Source organism: Rana temporaria, chromosome 6 (genome assembly GCF_905171775.1).
Source record: "Rana temporaria chromosome 6, aRanTem1.1, whole genome shotgun sequence".
Classification (NCBI taxonomy): Eukaryota; Metazoa; Chordata; class Amphibia; order Anura; family Ranidae; genus Rana; species Rana temporaria.
The window spans coordinates 65,983,464-66,002,891 of NC_053494.1; the positions used below are offsets into that span (position 1 = coordinate 65,983,464).

Below are 19,428 nucleotides of genomic sequence, written 5' to 3' on the forward strand. Positions count from 1 at the left end.
GTAATGAATATTAGCCTTACTCCCATGAAGTATGAAAAAGAAATGGAAATGTAAAAAGGAAGGAATGAAAAACTGTGCAAAGCTATACCTTGTGTAATCCATGATGGTATTTAAACGATGTGCAATGGTAATAACTGTACAATCTTCAAATTCTTTTCTAATAGTTGATTGAATGAGTCCATCAGTCTCTAAGTCCACAGCTGCCGTGGCTTCATCCAACACCAAGATTTTGGTCTTCCGGAGAAGTGCTCTTGCTAGACACACAAGTTGACGTTGGCCAATGCTGTAAAACAGGAAAATTCAAGAATGCTTACTTAGGCCAGTAATAATAATAATAAAAATGTTCCTACACAAGTTAGCTCTTAGCAATCCAAATGCAAGCAAAAGATCAACTTCTGCCCCACTGCACAAAAAATTAGGCCTCATTTACATAGACAACTGTAGACAGACACTTGGCAGCCTAAAAAAGACTGCCGAGAGTCTCACCTGCTTCTTCTCCCCATCAAGTGCAGGGTCTCAGCACATGCAATAAAAGTCAAAAGAAATTGGCCACATTACAAAGTATTCCCAGCATTCAAGTGCACAACATTCACAATGCAGACTATATCCGCTAACTTGTTTTACCCAAAACAGAGAGAGAGAGAGAGAGAGAGAGAGAGAGAGAAATTAATTTTATATGCAAATATATAAAGAAAGTTCTTAATCACACAATCACAAATACACGTTCAAATACAACATTTCTTTCCTCCATACAGATGTTAATCTGTTTAACCCAAATGCTGTTTAGAAAAATGAAACACCATATCCTACCTTATAAAATCCTTAATCTTTAATCAAAATACCATTGCAAAAGCACTGGATGTCATGAGTGTGGGACAGTTGCAATAATTTATATCTATCTATATATATATATATATACACACACACACACACACAGCGAGCGGGTAAAATAAATATATTTCTAATGGTGATATTGACATGAACAAAAAGTTATTGTCGGAAATTCTGATCGTCTGTATCCAATTCTGATGCACAAAAATCCTACGCATGCTCGGAATCAATTTGTTTCAAATAAAGAAAATAAAGAAGCTAGAATGGCCAAGCCAATCACATGACTTGAATCCAATAGAAAATCTATGGAAAGAACTAAAGATCATAGACAAGGCCCACAGGACCTTCACGAGTTGAAAACTGTGTGCGTGGAAGTCTTGGGTTGCTTTTGCGGTGTGTTTTGGATCATTGTCCATCTGTACCATAAAGCGCCATCCAATCAACGTTGCTGCATTTGGCTGAATCTGGGCCGACGGAATATCTCTATACACAGCAGAATCCATCTAGCTGCTTCTGTCTTCTGTCACATCATCAATAAACACTAATGACTCAGCGCCAGTCACACTACAAGCTCCACCATGTTTTACAGATGACTGTGTGCTTTGGTTAATGAGCTGTTCCAAGCCTTCTCCTCACTTTTTTCTTCCTGTCATTCTTGTACAGATTAACCTTAGTTTCATCCGCCCAAAGAATGCTTTTCCAGAACTGTTCAGGCTTTTTCAGATGTTTTTTTGGGAAAGTCTAATCTGGCTTTTCTATTCTTCAGGCTTATATGCAAAAATGTTAATGAAAAAATTTGTTGCGCTGTGTTCATAAATCATATAAACATATCTAAAACATGTAAAATATATAAACCAAATCACCACGTGAAAAAGTGTTTTAGTGATTAGACATGACAAAGAGAAAAATGTAAGAAATTATATACTAAATATATAAACATAATCTCTAAACAAGTATTCATAAGTGTTTATCCAATATCCACATCTAAAATGTGAGAAGAATAAAAAAAAATCAAGTCCATAAATTGTAGTGTTTTTCCAGGTGTTCAAACTTAAACAAACATGCAATCTTCTCAAAAAAATAGAAATAATTCTTCCACCACACCAATTGTGTTTCTGTGACTACGCACTCTTAAGGATTTGCACTCACCACAAGAATATGCCTTGCATTCTTATGCTCGGCATTAAAAAACTTCGTGAACTCTCCAAGATATCCAAGCAATTCCAACAGTGTTCAGTGAACGAATGCTCTCCACGTGAAAAAAAAGTGCTTGCAATAGTGAAGTACTATAAAACCATTTATTAAAACAGCACACTTAAATTCTTCACATATTGCACTCACATCCTTCCAAGTAAAAGCAAGGAACTTCAAACAAATCCTTTTTAAGAAGCAAGAGGCTCACAGTGGTGCACACAATATATAGCGGTCACGGCCCCGGAGCTGAACCCAATATTCTCACCACCGCTTGCTTGTCTCTCTGCTCCTGGAACAATTTCACACACAGTGATCGGTAAATTTAGGACGCTAAACATCACAGTTGATCGCCGTGTAGCTCTGCCCAGACATGTTTCATCAAACTGATTTCTTCAATGGGATTGGCTACACGGCATAGCTGCATTCCCTTTATACCCCACCCGCCACTTAGTATGGACATATTGATACTGCGCCTGGAGACCCCATCTGCTGTAATCATACAGGTATTGACACTATATCACTTATATTAACTTATATATAAAATTAATAAAAAAGCATAATCCAAATAAATGAATGGCTAGTGGTTAGAATACTTGGCATATATAGACCAATCTATAAACTCATTAAATATATATTGTGAGGGGTTTACTCGGTAGCGGGGTGTGTGACCCCTTGGATGGGTTCACCACACACTGAATTTCTACAGACTGGCAGTCGAAGACGGTTGAAATCAAAGTTTCTGGTTTATTTTTCCATCTTGCTGGAAAACAATTGCAAGCATCCAAACAGCATAAACAAAATCAAACATAAAATAAATCCTAGCCACTCTGGGCGTCTACCTTCCACACAGGAACCTATCTATGAAGTCTAACACAGCCTACTGCTGGGTAGACCGTGCTGGTCATACAGCACAAAACAATAGTCTTTTGATATTGATAACACAGGAAAAAGTCAATGGTCTCCTCACCTCATCAGGAGACTTTCTGGCACTGCTCTCCTACTCACACAGCCTTCGGAGTGATGCAGCCAATTAGTGGTTATCCTCTGGGCTATTTTATAGAGGCCTTTAATTGCCTCACTCTGAACAACTGGAGTCTTCCAACGGCCCTTAGCCTTCCTGGCTATTTTTGGCAGCCGACGCCTAATAATGATTGGTGTATTGTCTAACAAGGCAAAAATGTATGTCCCGACTGTGACAACACCCACAGATTTACCTGACTTCCTGTCACAATATACAATTATCCAGCACAGTTTTAAAGTTATATTCATAAATCAAATTAAAATAATTGGAGCATATGTTATAACAAACTTTTCCGCAACTACACTTAAACAGTCATATATTACAATAAACTGTATATCCTATACCAATATGCTACACGGATGGGGGACACCACTCCTATTCCGTGTAGCATATTAGTATAGGGTATACAGTTTATTGTAATATATGACTGTTTAAGTGTAGTTGCGGAACAGTTTGTAATAACATATGCTCCAATTATTTTAATTTTATTTATAAATATATCTTTAAAACTGTGCTGGATAATTGTATATATAATTAAAAGAGTTTTAAAATGTTATTTACTATTTAGTAATATTGCAGGCCCTATATTATACTATTCGTTATAGCTTGGTCTAAAGTATATATGCCAATTACTCTAACCACTAGCCATTCATTTATTTGGATTATGCTTTTTTCAATTAATTGTATATATAAATTAATATAAGTGATATAGTGTCAATACCTGTATGATTACAGCAGATGGGTCGGGACCTGATGTATCGCGGTCAGGAAGACATGGAGCGCGCACAGGCGCAGTATCAATATGTCCATACTAAGCGGCGGGCGGGGTATAAAGGGATGCAGCTATGCCATGTAGCCAATCCCATTGAAGAAACCAGTTTGATGAAACATGTCCTGGCAGAGCTACACGGCAATCAACTGTAGCGTTTGGCATCCTAATTTACCCATCACTGTGTGTGAAATTGTTCCAAGAGCAGAGAGACAAGCAAGCGGTGGTGAGAATGCTAAGGTTCAGCTCCGGGTCTGCCGTGACCGCTATAAATTGTGTGCACCACTGCGAGCCTCTTGTTTTTAAATTTGTTTTATTAAATTTTTTAAAACACAGATATAATTAGTGGGAATGCTTTAATAAGCATTCCCAGTATTGATATTCGTTTTTTATTATTAGTGGGAATGCTTTAATAAGCATCCCCAGTATTGATATTCGTAAATTTATTAGTGGGAATGCTTTAATAAGCATTCCCAGTATTGATATTCGTTTTTTAGTGGGAATGCTTTAATAAGCATTCCCAGTATTGATATCCGTAAATGTATTATTAGTGGGAATGCTTTAATAAGAATTCCCAGTATTGATATTCGTTTTTTATTATTATTATTCCGTAAGTTTTTTGGCTCTGCGTAATTTCTGCATACTTTGAGCTATTGAGACCATTCAACTATTAAAATGTTCGTCTCGTTCAGCCAACGATGGGACTTCAAGTTTTTTTGTACTATTTATACTTTTTAAAATATTAAGCTTTTAGACACTTTTTTTTAACATTGAAGTCAATGAGAACATCCTTTTTACCGCTTCAAATCACACGCGCTGCCAAAAGTTTCAGCTCCTTCATACTTTCACTTACAGACACCAAACAAACTTTAAAGCGGTTACAAAATATTCAGCTATCCGGCTATGACTTTTCAGATTGATATCTTTTGTAGTTTTTGTGAAAAAGCAATTTACGTTTAGTGTTTTTTTCAGAAAATGTAATCGGTTATAATGAATTCCTATGGAGCAGGTTTACAGTGTGTCATGTGACCTTTAGAGTGCAGATCATTGAAAAAAAAATTATCTTTAAAAAAAGGGGAAACAAATTGCTCTCACGCCCACAAGATCTACACAATTTATATATCAAAACGTAGGTATTTTTGTCTGGTTTCAGGCAATGTGATCAGTTTTGTGATAGGCATTTGACTTTTATTTCTAGGAGCTTCTAAAGGACAAGAGACCGACATTTTCTCTCATTGAATGTAATGTTAAAAAGACTTTAAAATGTTTCTGCAAAACACACAAAGACACTTTTTTCTAAATGGCTAACATGGCCACATTTTTAAGTTTATCAACATAAATTTCATATCGATGCGTTCACAAGGGCCGTGTCTTTCAAACGGTGAAGTCGCTGTATCGATCGCATGTACGGTTCTGGATTTATTAAGGTTTGTTTGAAGGCTTAATTCATGTATTTGGTCTGTGAATTAAAAGGCGTTTGTAATGCTATTTCTTTCCATAAATAGCTTTCTTTAACTCAGTGCAATATTCTTCCTTACTGACCTGGGGGGGGGGGGGGGGGGAAAACCTCTTGAGGGGGAGGGGCGACCAGGAAGTCAGGATACTCTCTACTTTGCAAATAGAGAAAGGAGCTGTGTGTCCTAAAGATAGTGTAGTGGTTATGGTGAATTGGGTTTGGTGCGGGCTCAGCAATTCAGCATTCCCACGCGCATTTTCCTCAGGAATGCATTTTATAGTAGTTTTTTATTTTTATCCTTTACTAGCTGAATACCCGGCTTTGCCATACCCATCTTTTATATAAGGGTGTAGGTAAGGGTTAATTTAACTGTCATATATTTTCATTTGGCATACAAGTTAGGCCCCATACACACGATAGAATCCATCCGCTGAAAAATCCCAGCGAATGGGTTTCAGCGGATAGATCCTATGGTGTGTACACTCTAGCGGATCTTTTTCCGCGGATATTTATCCCCTGGGATGGATTCCAGCAGATAAATATTTGCTGACATGCTAAACAAATCTATCCGCTGGAATCCATCCCAACGGATGGATTCGCTGGTCTGTATAGACTCACCGGATCATCCGTCCGAAGGGATCCCCCGCATGCGTGGAATTCCTTATATGACAGTGTCGCGCACGTCCCCGCGTCATAATCGCGGCGACGGCGCGACACGTCATCGCCAGAGGATTTTGGCGCGGATTTCAATGCGATGGTGAGTACACTCCATCGCATGGAAATCCGCACAAATCCTCCAGAGGATTAATCCGCGGAAACGTCCTCAGGATTCTAAGCCGCTGCGCGCCCCCGGGGGCGCGCATCGCGGCGATCGTTGTTGCGGGGTGTCAGTCTTACACCCCGCAACACCGATCTCGGTAAAGAGTCTCTCACGGAGACTCTTTACCACGTGATCAGCCGTGTCGAATCACGGCTGATCACGATGTAAACAGGAAGAGCCGTTGACGGCTCTTCCTCACTCGCGTCTGACAGACGCGAGTAGAGGAGAGCCGAAACGGCTGCTCTCCTGACAGGGGGGGTTCGCGCTGATTGTTTATCAGCGCAGCCCCCCCTCGGATCGCCACATGGACCACCAGGGAAGCCCACCCTGGACCACCAGGGAAGGGCAGATCCACAAAAAAAAGGCTAGAAAAAAAAAAAAAAAAGGCTGTAAAAAAAAAAAAAATTATGCCAATCAGTGCCCACAAATGGGCACTGACTGGCAACATAGGTTAATCAGTGCCGCCCCAGTGTCCATCAGTGCCACCCTACAGTGTCCATCAGTGCCACCCTACAGTGTCCATCAGTGCCACCCCACAGTGCCCATCCATGCCCAGTGCCCACCTATCAGTGCCCATCTGTGCCACCCATAAGTAGCCATCAGTGCCACCCATAAGTGCCGCCCATGAGTGCCCATCTGTGCCGCCTGTGTGTGCCCATCAGTGCCGCCTGTGTGTGCCCATCAGTGCCGCCTATGTGTGCCCATCAGTGCCGCCTATGTGTGCCCATCAGTGCCGCCTATGTGTGCCCATCAGTGCCGCCTATGTGTGCCCATCAGTGCCGCCTATGTGTGCCCATCAGTGCCGCCTATGTGTGCCCATCAGTGCCGCATACAAGCGCCGCCAATCAGTGCCACCTCATCTGTGCCCGTCAGTACTACCTCATTGATGTCCATCAGTGCCATCTCATCGGTGCCCATCAGTGCCGCCATATCAGTGCCCGTAATTGAAAGAGAAAACGTACTTATTTACAAAAAATTTAACAGAAGAAAAAAAAACGTATTTTTTTTCAAAATTTTCAGTCTTTTTTTAGTTGTTGCGCAAAAAAAAAAATCGCAGAGGTGATCAAATACCACCAAAAGAAAGCTCTATTTGTGGGGAAAAAAGGACGCCAATTTTGTTTGGGTACAGTGTAGCATGACCGCGCAATTGCCATTCAAAGTGCGACAGTGCTGAAAGCTGAAAATTGGCTTGGGCAGGAAGGTGTTTACGTGCCCTGTATGGAAGTGGTTAAACAAAAACCCAGACCCTCACAAATGGGGGTAGTTAAGGGATAAATTAACTATCCTATAGTTTAAGTGGACATATAAGTAACATGTGACCAAGTGTTATGGAAATATCTACAGCCGTTTGGAAGTTATGAAGTAACATGTATTTCCCATAGAGTTGAATGGGACTTTAAAGGAAAACCCCGACCATGGCAAATGGGGGTGGGTAAGGGTTAAACCACCTATCCTATGTTTGTTGCTGACATATAAGTAACATGTGTGCCACGTTTCATGTTAATATCTTTAGCCGTTTGGACGTGATGCTGGAACATACATACATACATACACACACTTGAGTTTTATATATATAGATTATTAGTGGGAATGCTTTAATAAGCATTCCCAGTATTGATATTCGTTTTTTATTAGTGGGAATGCTTTAATAAGCATTCCCAGTATTGATATTCGTTTTTTATCATTAGTGGGAATGCTTTAATAAGCATTCCCAGTATTGATATTCGTTTTTTATTATTAGTGGGAATGCTTTAATAAGCATTCCCAGTATTGATATCCGTAAATTTATTAGTGGGAATGCTTTAATAAGCATTCCCAGTATTGATATCCGTAAATTTATTAGTGGGAATGCTTTAATAAGCATTCCCAGTATTGATATTCTTTTTTTATTATTAGTGGGAATGCTTTAACCACTTGCGGACCGCGCTATAGCAAAAATACTGCTACAGCGCGGTCGAGTTACTGTGACAGGACGTCCCTGGGACGTCCTCGTGCACTTCCGCGTTTGCGCGTCCCCTGGGGCGCGCTCGCGGAAGTGTCCGTGCTCGCCGGGTCTAGAAGACCCGGCGCATCACGGATCACGGTAAATTGCCGCGAATCGCGGCTGTTTACCACGTGACGGAGCGATCACTTGTAAACAAACCGGCGTCATTTGATGACGCCGGTTCCTCCCTCTCCTCTCTGTACCGTTCGGTACAGTGCGAGAGGAGAGGAGAGGGGGGGGGAGCGGGTGTCCGCAGTGCTGTGGCTGGATCTGTGACAACTGCAGTCACAGATCCAGCCATCCATCCCAGCTCAGCTATCCCTGCGCAATACTCTGCCATACCCCATACTCTGCAATACCCCGTTACTCTGCAATACCCCGTTACTCTGCAATACCCCGTTACTCTGCAATACCCCGTTACTCTGCCATACCCAGTTACTCTGCCATACCCAGTTACTCTGCCATACCCAGTTACTCTGCCATACCCAGTTACTCTGCCATACCCCGTTACTCTGCCATACCCCGTTACTCTGCCATACCCCGTTACTCTGCCATACCCCGTTACTCTGCCATACCCCGTTACTCTGCCATACCCCGTTACTCTGCCATACCCCGTTACTCTGCCATACCCCGTTACTCTGCCATACCCCGTTACTCTGCCATACCCCGTTACTCTGCCATACCCCGTTACTCTGCCATACCCCATACTCTGCCATACCCGATACTCTGCCATACCCGATACTCTGCCATACCCCGATACTCTGCCATACCCCGATACTCTGCCATACCCCGATACTCTGCCATAACCCGATACTCTGCCATACCCCGATACTCTGCCATACCCCGATACTCTGCCATACCCCGATACTCTGCCATACCCCGATACTCTGCCATACCCCGATACTCTGCCATACCCCGATACTCTGCCATACCCCGATACTCTGCCATACCCCGATACTCTGCCATACCCCGATACTCTGCCATACCCCGATACTCTGCAATACCCTGCGCGATACTCTGCAATACCCCAATACCCTGCGCGATACTCTGCAATACCCCCAATACTCCCCAATACTCTGCAATACCCCCAATACTCCCCAATACCCCAATACTCCCCAATACCCCAATACTCTGCAATACCCCAATACTCTGCAATACCCCAATACTCTGCAATACCCCAATACTCTGCAATACCCCAATACTCTGCAATACCCCAATACTCTGCAATACCCCAATACTCTGCAATACCCCAATACTCTGCAATACCCCAATACTCTGCAATACCCCAATACTCTGCAATACCCCAATACTCTGCAATACCCCAATACTCTGCAATACCCCAATACTCTGCAATACCCCAATACTCTGCAATACCCCAATACTCTGCAATACCCCAATACTCTGCAATACCCCAATACTCTGCAATACCCCAATACTCTGCAATACCCCAATACTCTGCAATACCCCAATACTCTGCAATACCCCAATACTCTGCAATACCCCAATACTCTGCATATATAATGTTTTGGGGTTCTATGTAATTTTCTAGCAAATAAATTGTGATTTTTCCATGTAGGAGAGATATGTCAGAATTGGTCTGGGTGCTCCAGAACGCCTGATGGCGCTCCCTGCATGTTGGGCCTCTGTATGTGGCCACGCCGTGTAAAAGTTGCACACATGGGGTATCGCCATACTCGGGAGGAATAGCAGAATGTGTTTTGGGGTGTCATTCGTGGTATGAATATGCTGTGTGTGAGAAATAACCTGCGAATATGACAGAAACAAGTTTTTTTTTTTTTACAGAATTTTCTGTCGTTTTTCTTTTATAGCGCAAAAAATAAAAAACCCAGAGATGATCTAATACCACCAAAACAAAGCTCTATTTGTGTGAAAAAAAGGACAAAAATTTCAAATGGGTACAATGTTGTATGACTGAGTAATTGTCATTCAAATTGTGAGAGCACCGAAAGCTGAAAATTGGTCTGGTCAGGAAGGGGGTTTAAGTGCCCAGTGGTCAAGAGGTTAATAAGCATTCCCAGTATTGATATTCGTTTTTTATTAGTGGGAATGCTTTAATAAGCATTCCCAGTATTGATATTCGTTTTTTATTATTAGTGGGAATGCTTTAATAAGCATTCCCAGTATTGATATTCGTTTTTTATTATTCTTAATTAGTGGGAATGCTTAATAAGCATTCCCAGTATTGATATTCGTTTTTTATTATTAGTGGGAATGCTTAATAAGCATTCCCAGTATTGATATTCGTTTTTTATTATTATTATTCCGTACGTTTTTTGGCTCTGCGTAACTTCGGCATACTTTCAGCTATTGAGACCATTCAACTATTAAAATGTTCGTCTCGTTCAGCTAACGATGGGACTTCTTCAAGTTTTTTTGTACTATTTATACTTTTTAAAATATTAAGCTTTTAGACACTTTTTTTTAACATTGAAGTCAATGAGAACATCTTTTCCCTTTGAAATCACATGCCCTGCCAAAAGTTTCAGCTCCTTCATACTTTCACTTACAGACACCAAATAAACTTTAAAGCGGTCACAAAATATTCAGGTATCCGGCTATGACTTTTCAGATTGATATCTTTTACGTTTTTTGTGAAAACGCAATTTACGTTTAGCGATTTTTTCAGAAAATGTAATCGGTTATAATGTAACCCTATGGAAGGGATTTAGAGTGTGTCATGTGACCTTTAGAGTGGAGATGATTGAAAAAAAGGGGGAACAAATTGCTCTCACGCCCACAAGATCTACTTGTCATACACAATTTATATATCAAAACGTAGGTATGGTTGTCTGGTTTCAGGCAATGTTATCAGTTTTGTGATACGTATTTTATTTTTAGTTCCAGGAGCTTCTAAAGGACAAGAGGGACAAATAAACTCTCATTGACACTCATGTTAAAAAGACTTTAAAATGTTTCTGCAAAACACACAAAGACGCTCTTTTCTAAATCGCTGACATGCACAGATTTTTAAGTTTATCAACATAAATTTTATACCGATTTGTTCACAAAAGCCTTGTGTTTCAAACGGTGAAGTCGCTGTATCGATCGCATGTACGGTTGTGGATTTATTACGTTTTGTTTGAAGGCTTCGATAACTGATTTTGTGTGTGGATGAAAGCGTTTCTAATGGTATTTTGATTCCCTAAATAGCTTTCCTTACCTCAGTGCAGTCCTCCTCCCCCACCTCATGTAGAGAAAGCCTCTTGAGGGGGGAGGGGCGACCAGGCAAGTCAGGACACTCTCTATATTGCAGATAGAGAAAGGAGCTGTGTGATATTAGGCTTTATAAGTACTGAAGGAACACTGCTTGTATGTCCTAAAGATACTGTAGTGGTTATGGTGAATGGCTTTTGTGCGGGCTCAGCAATTCAGCTATTCAGCATTCCCACTCGCATTTTCCTCAGGAAATGCATTGTCTAGTTCTTCTTCTTAATTTTAATTTTTATTTTATTCCGTACGTTTTTTGGCTCTGCGTAACTTCTGCATACTTTCAGCTATTGAGACCATTCAACTTTTAAAATGTTCATCTCGTTCAGCTAACGATGGGACTTCTTCAAGTTTTTTTGTACTATTTATACTTTTTAAAATATTAAGCTTTTAGACACTTTTTTTTTTAACATTGAAGTCAATGAGAACATCCTTTTTCCTGCTTCAAAACACACGTTCTGCCAAAAGTTTCAGCTCCTTCATACTTTCACTTACAGACACCAAACAAACTTTAAAGCGGTCACAAAATATTCAGCTATCCAAACATGACTTTGTTTTATTTATTTTCAGGTTCGATATTCTCCCATATTTCTCTATTTCTCTTAACAGGTTGGGGAGTGATACATGAGGGTTTGTAACTGAAAAGAGCAGGTCGTCCGCATATGCAGCTACTTTATGTACCTGATCTCCCATCTGAATTCCCTGGATATTCGCATTTTGTCGAATTCTATTTAACAGGGGCTCTAATGTAAGAGCAAACAACAGGGGCGATAGGGGGCATCCCTGTCTTGTTCCGTTCGTAATTCTAAAAGGGGGTGATATTACTCCATTAACCCTTACTGAGGCACGTGGGCTTGTGTACATACTCATAATCCATCTGACCATCCGTTCACCCAGGCCCACTTGTCTCAGCACTTGCTCCAAAAAACGCCAACTCACTCTGTCAAACGCTTTTTCTGCGTCAGTGTTCAAAAATACACAGGGAATTTTTTTCTTTCCAACATAATGCACCAGATTAAGGATTTTGATCGTATTGTCTTTTGCTTCCCTCCCTGGCACAAATCCCACCTGGTCCATGTCCACTAACTGTGCTATCAATGGTTGCAGTCTAGACGCTATTATTTTAGAGAAAAGTTTTAGATCAGCATTTAACAGTGATATAGGCCTATAACTACCACACTCTGCCGGATCCTTCCCCTCTTTAGGGATCACCGTAATATGGGCCAACAGTGCCTCTGGGGGAAAAACCGCCGTACCCCCCACTGCATTAAAGAATTTTGTCATCTGCTCGTTTAGTATTCTGGAAAATTCCCGGTAATAACTTACCGAAAATCCATCAGGACCTGGAGATTTCCCTACTTTGACTTTCTTTAAGTTTTCCCCTACCTCTTCAGTAGTTATAGGACTCTCTAATTTCTTCCGAACAGGTGATGGCACTCTAGTTAATCCTGCAGCGGATAGATACTCCTCCGTCTCCAACTTTGTATCTACTTCTGATGGTAAATTATATAACCCCGAGTAAAATTCCCCAAATGTTTGGGCTATCTCTCTAGGTTTTTTTATAAGCTGTCCCTCTTTCCCTTTAATCTGCGGAACATATATCGACCTGCTCTTTTCCTTGAGTTTCCCTGCCAATAGTTTACTGCATTTATCGCCTAACTCATAATTGACCTTCTTTCCTCTCTGTATGATCGCTTTGGCTTTAAACCGCATAATCTCTGAGATCTGCCTCCTTAGTTGTCCTAGCTCTCTCCCCACCTCGGGTGATTGTTTTTTTTTGTGTTGAAGTTCTAATTCCTGAATTTCCTCTAATATCTCCCTAATCTGTTTTTCTCGTATTTTTTTTAAGTACGATCCATGTTTTATCAGAATTCCCCTAATTACTGTTTTATGGGCTTCCCACACCATACTAGGGTTACTCCCTGGCGTATCATTGACCTGAAAGTATGCCACAATCTCCCTAGCGACATCCTCTCTTACTTCTGAATTTTGCAACAAACTCTCGTTTAATCACCAGGTTCTATCTTGGGCAAATACATCGGCAGAGAGGGAGAGGCCTAAGCTAATCGGTGCATGGTCTGACCATGTTATGTTCCCAATAGTTGTCTCCGTTACTGAGGTAATCAGATAATGAGGGATAAGAAACATATCTACCCGAGTGTATACTTGATGTGGATTAGAAAAAAAAGTGTTTTCATCTACATGTAGAATCCTCCACACATCCACTAGTTGTACCTCGTGTAGTTTCTTTATTATCCCCCTTCTGATACTCCCTGGCACCGACGAGGTCCCTGAAGATGCATCTATTCCTGGGTCCAGCGTAATGTTGAAATCCCCTCCCAAAATTAATTTACCCTCTGAAAATTCATCCAATTCTGTAAGAGCTTTTTTAATAAATATGTCTTGTTTCGTATTTGGTGCATACAGCGAAGCCAGGGTTACCTTAACCCCTCCTATGCTACCTTTCAGGAAAAGGAACCTGCCACTAGAGTCCAGGCGTTTATCTTGTAAAGTCCAAGCAACTCGATTTGAAATCAAGATTGATACTCCCTTTGTTTTCGCCTCCTGGTTCATTGCGTGATACACGCATGGAAAAAATCTATTCTGGAGAAATGGCAGGCTCCCTCCCCTGAAATGAGTCTCCTGTACAAAGGCCACATCCGTCCCCCAGTTCCTTAAATCTTTCAAAAGCATTTTTCGTTTTTCTGGAATATTCAGTCCTCTAGCATTCAGTGAAGTTACTTTTATAGTCCCCATCTCAAAAATCAGAGAGAGGAGAGAGAGAGAGTAGAGAAAAAAAAAAAAAAGCGTTTCTAATGGTATTTTGATTCCCTAAATAGCTTTCCTTACCTCAGTGCAGTCCTCCTCCCCACCTCATGTGGAGAAAGCCTCTTGAGGGGGGAGGGGCGACCAGGCAAGTCAGGACACTCTCTATATTGCAGATAGAGAAAGGAGCTGTGTGATATTAGGCTTTATAAGTACTGAAGGAACACTGCTTGTATGTCCTAAAGATAGTGTAGTGGTTATGGTGAATGGCTTTGGTGCGGGCTCAGCAATTCAGCTATTCAGCATTCCCACTCGCATTTTCCTCAGGAAATGCATTGTCTAGTTATTCTTATTATTCCGTACGTTTTTTGGCTCTGCGTAACTTCGGCATACTTTCAGCTATTGAGACCATTCAACTGTAAAAATGTTCGTCTCGTTCAGCTAACGATGGGACTTCAAGTTTTTTTTGGACTATTTATACTTTTATAAATTTTAAGCTTTTAGACCCTTTTTTTTAACATTGAAGTCAATGAGAACATCCTTTTTCCCTTTGAAATCACATGCCCTGCCAAAAGTTTCAGCTCCTTCATACTTTCACTTACAGACACCAAACAAACTTTAAAGCGGTCACAAAATATTCAGCTATCCGGCTATGACTTTTCAGATCGATATCTTTTCCAATTTTTGGTGAAAACGCAATTTACGTTTAGCGAATTTTTTAAGAAAATGTAATCGGTTATAATGTAATCCTATGGAAGGGATTTAGAGTGTGTCATGTGACCTTTAGAGTGGAGATGATTGAAAAAAAAGTTATCTTTAAAAAAAAGGGGAAACAAATTGCTCTCACGCCCACAAGATCTACTTGTCATACACAATTTATATATCAAAATGTAGGTATTTTTGTCTGGTTTCAGGCAATGTGATCAGTTTTGTGATAGGCATTTGACTTTTAGTTCCAGGAGCTTCTAAAGGACAAGAGCGACAAAACCACTCTCATTGACTCATGTTAAAAATTTTAAAAATGTTCCTGCAAAACACACAAAGACGCTCTTTTCTAAATCGCTGGCATGGCCACAATTTTAAGTTTATCAACATAAATTTCATATCGATGCGTTCACAAGGGCCGTGTCTTTCAAACGGTGAAGTCGCTGTATCGATCGCATGTACGGTTGTGGATTTATTAAGTTTTGTTTGAAGGCTTAATTCATGCATTTGGTCTGTGAATTAAAAGCGTTTGTAATGCTATTTCTTTCCATAAATAGCTTTCTACCTCAGTGCAATATTTCTCCTCACTGACCTGGGGGGGAGGGGCGACCAGGAAGTCAGGATACTCTCTACTTTGCAGATAGAGAAAGGAGCTGTGTGTCCTAAAGATAGTGTAGTGGTTATGGTGAATAGCTTTGGCGCGGGCTCAGTAATTCAGCATTCCCACTCGCATTTTGCTCAGGAAATGCATTGTCTAGTTATTCTTATTATTCCATACGTTTTTTGGCTCTGCGTAACTTCTGCATACTTTCAGCTATTGAGACCATTCAACTATTAAAATGTTCGTCTCGTTCAGCTAACGATGGGACTTCTTCAAGTTTTTTTGTACTATTTATACTTTTTAAAATATTAAGCTTTTAGACACTTTTTTTTAACATTGAAGTCAATGAGAACATCCTTTTTCCCGCTCCAAATCACACGTCCTGCCAAAAGTTTCAGCTCCTTCATACTTTCACTTACAGACACCAAACAAACTTTAAAGCGGTCACAAAATATTCAGCTATCCAGCTATGACTTTTCAGATTGATATCTTTTACGGTTTTTGTGAAAACGCAATTTACGTTTAGTGATATTTTCAGAAAATGTAATCGGTTATAATGAATTCCTATGGAGGGGATTTAGAGTGTGTCATGTGACCTTTACAGCACAGATCATTGAAAAAGAAAATTATCTTTAAAAAAAGGGGAAACAAATTGCTCTCACGCCCACAAGATCTACTTGTCATACACAATTTATATATCAAAACATAGGTATTTTTGTCTGGTTTCAGGCAATGTGATCAGTTGCTTCTAAAGGACAAGAGCCCCAAAATTTCTCTCATTGACTGTAATGTTAAAAAGTCTAAAAAATGTTTCTGCAAAACACACAAAGACACTCTTTTTTAAATCGCTGACATGGGCACATTTTTAAGTTTATCAACATAAATTGTATACCGATTCGTTCACAAAAGCCTTGTGTTTCAAACGGTGAAGTCGCTTTATCGATCGCATGTATGGTTGTGAATTTATTAAGGTTTGTTTGAAGGCTTAATTCATGTATTTGGTCTGTGAATTAAAAGCGTTTGTAATGCTATTTCTTTCCATAAATAGCTTTCTTTACCTCAGTGCAATATTCCTCCTCACTGACCTGGGGGGGGGGGGACCTCTTGAGGGGGAGGGGCGACCAGGAAGTCAGGATACTCTCTACTTTGCAGATAGAGAAAGGAGCTGTGTGTCCTAAAGATAGTGTAGTGGTTATGGTGAATGGCTTTGGTGCGGGCTCAGCAATTCAGCTATTCAGCATTCCCACGTGCATTTTCCTCAGGAAATGCATTTTCTAGTTTACATTTCATTTCCAATAAGCGTACAAAAGGAATCAAATTTAAAATGAATTCAACATTACATGAACATAAATAACAACAATAACAACAACAATATGGGTCTATCCTTCATCCTCCTAATCTTTCATCTCTCCCCTACCTCAGCCCTCTCCTTTTCCTCCCCCTCCCAAGAAGGGAAAGAAAAAAAGAAAAAAGTGAAAAAAAAGGGGGGAAAAAAACCCCACAACCACCTATTTAAGTGTGTAGTGCCCAATTCCCCATTTATTGTCCTTAGTGACTGTGACCTCCATTTTTTGTTATTATGAGGGGACGAGAGTGTCACTCTTACCCCATTGCCTATTTACCTCTCTCTCAAAAAAAAAAAGGGGGAGGGGAGAAACCCTCCTACACACCCATACTATATTATTTAAAGTGCATCTTGTACATTTATCCCCTATCTTGTCCTTTAATTAACTCCTGTGACTTCTCTGTATTTATATTAATTTTAAGGAGAAAGAGAGAAAAATATATATATATATTGTTTTCCCCCTTTTTACCCAAAACCTACTGACCTCCCTGTGAGGAAAAAAAAAAAGGGGGGGGAAGGGGGGACCCCCCTACCCACCCATACTATATTATTTAAAGTGCATCGTGTACGTTTATCCCATATCTTATCATTTAATTAATTCCTGTGACTTCTGTGTATTTCTATTTTAAGGGGGCAAAAATATCCCATTTTACCTCAAAATCTACTGTCCTTGTGAAAGGAGAAAAAAAAGGCCTACTACTCCTATATTAAACCAGACAAACCAATTTCTTGTGAAAAAAAAACAAAAAAACAGACGAACCAAAGTTCCTTAGGTACGGCCTTCCCTACTCATATAGCCTACATAAACCAGAGACTGTCTAAACTCCGCCCAACCCCTCCAAGTTCCAATGTCTCCACTGTTAGGTTCCTTATGTTGGTGCTTTACCTCCTCCATAATTCTTATCCTTTCTACCTACCTCAACCATTCCTGTATCAACAGGGCTTGCTTTTCCCTCCACCTTTTCGGAATCAATGTCATCTCTGCATTTAGTAGAATTGGGATAATTGCGGTTTTACATTTCTTCCTGGGATAGCCATTGCATGGAACAGACATTGCCAAGGATCCAAGCCAATCTCCGTTCCACTGATCTCCTTGAATAACTAATATTTTCACCCAGTATAACTGGATCTTAGGGTACTGCCACCAAATGTGGGCATGAGTTCCCACCTCCCCACACTCCCTCCAACATAAAGGTGACACCTGGGGATTTATCATGTGTAGTTTTGCTGGAACATAATACCACTTAATTAATAATTTAAAGTTCATTTCTTTTATCTGTGTGTCAACAGATGTGGAGTGAACATAATCTAAAACTTTACTTCTCATGGTTTCTGGCAGTGACTGATTCAGTTCTAATTCCCAACTCTCCGTTGGGCACACGGCTCCTCGCTCTAGATGTATTATCAACAACTTATAAATAGTAGAAATTCCATGCCTGTCTATCCCCCCTTGATCGACTAATTTTTCCCATGAGTTCAACCTACCAACCCCCCGAAGAGGTTTTGGGAGGGAACCTACAAAATGTTGCAGTTGTTTATATCTCCAGACTTCCCATGGAGTGGACCCATATCTTTCACGTAATTTAATTAATGAACATAGGACATTCCCCCTCATAACATCCCTTAATCTCAAGTAGGACGATGTAGTCCATTTTAGATATAATTTATTGTCTTTCCCCGGTGGAAAATAGTTATTTCCCGTTAAGGGCATTAGGGGGCTGTTGTATTGTCCTTGTGTATTTTTAATTAACTTGTCCCATGTTCTTAATGCTTTTAAAGTAATCGAAGCCGCTTCCTCCAAGGGACCTCTGAACTGCCTTGGGATCCAAAAAATCTGTCCTAACGCAATTTACAGATTTTTTCCTCCAGCTCTACCCATTCATTTTTTTGCCGCTTCATGATATTTTTCAAGATCCGGGAGGAATACCCCCCCCTCTTCTCTTTAGATTTAGTTACTGTCTGAAAGGCAATACGGTTGCTTTTATTATTCCACACAAATTTCTGTATTACCGATCTCAACGTTTTAAAATATGCCCCAGGAAAATTTATCAGCAAACTTTGAAATATATACAGAGCTTTTGGAAGGATCGTCATTTTGACCACACTTATCCTGCCAAACAATGACAGTCTATGAGCGGGATATCCTTTCAGTTCATTTTTAATTTTATTCAGCAAAGGCATATCTTGATATAAATCTTCAGTTGATTTCGACAGGAGTACTCCCAAATATTTCAGACCTTGTTTCCACCTGAAGAGATATTTTTCGGAGGTCTCTACTCTCACTTGTTGGAACCAAAATATTTAATATTTCCGTTTTTTCCATATTTACCTTTAAATTTGATACATACCCATATTTTTCTAGTTCCTCCATATTTTTTTGGAAGGGTTTGCTATATACACACCATAATGTCATCTGCGAAAGCGGATATTTTGTATTCTTGACCCCCTACCTTTATACCTTTAATTTCCTGATTGGCTCTTATAGATATTAAAAAGGGTTCCAATGAGGGAACAAAGAGCAAATGGGACAGTGGGCAGCCCTGGCGTGTCCCAATAAAGAGCTTAAAACTTTCTGAAAGGGTCCCATTAACTTGAATTTGGGACCGCAGGGATAGAGTATAAAGCCTCTATCCATCTCATCATACGGGGTCCTATACCAAATTTATATAGAGTCTGCAACATAAAATTCCAGTTCAACCTATCAAAAG

General features: G+C 40.3%; 1 protein-coding gene across 3 annotated transcripts in view; it reads right to left on the minus strand.

Moving 5' to 3' along the window:
* The window catches only part of LOC120943551 (multidrug resistance-associated protein 1-like), a 650,821-nt gene that overhangs the window by 6,077 nt on the left and 625,316 nt on the right, over positions 1-19,428 (minus strand). For all 3 annotated transcript variants that reach the window (XM_040356917.1, XM_040356914.1, XM_040356915.1), the window contains one exon: positions 89-283. In XM_040356917.1, the coding sequence (XP_040212851.1) occupies positions 89-283 (195 nt within the window). The remainder of the gene's footprint in view (positions 1-88; positions 284-19,428) is intronic.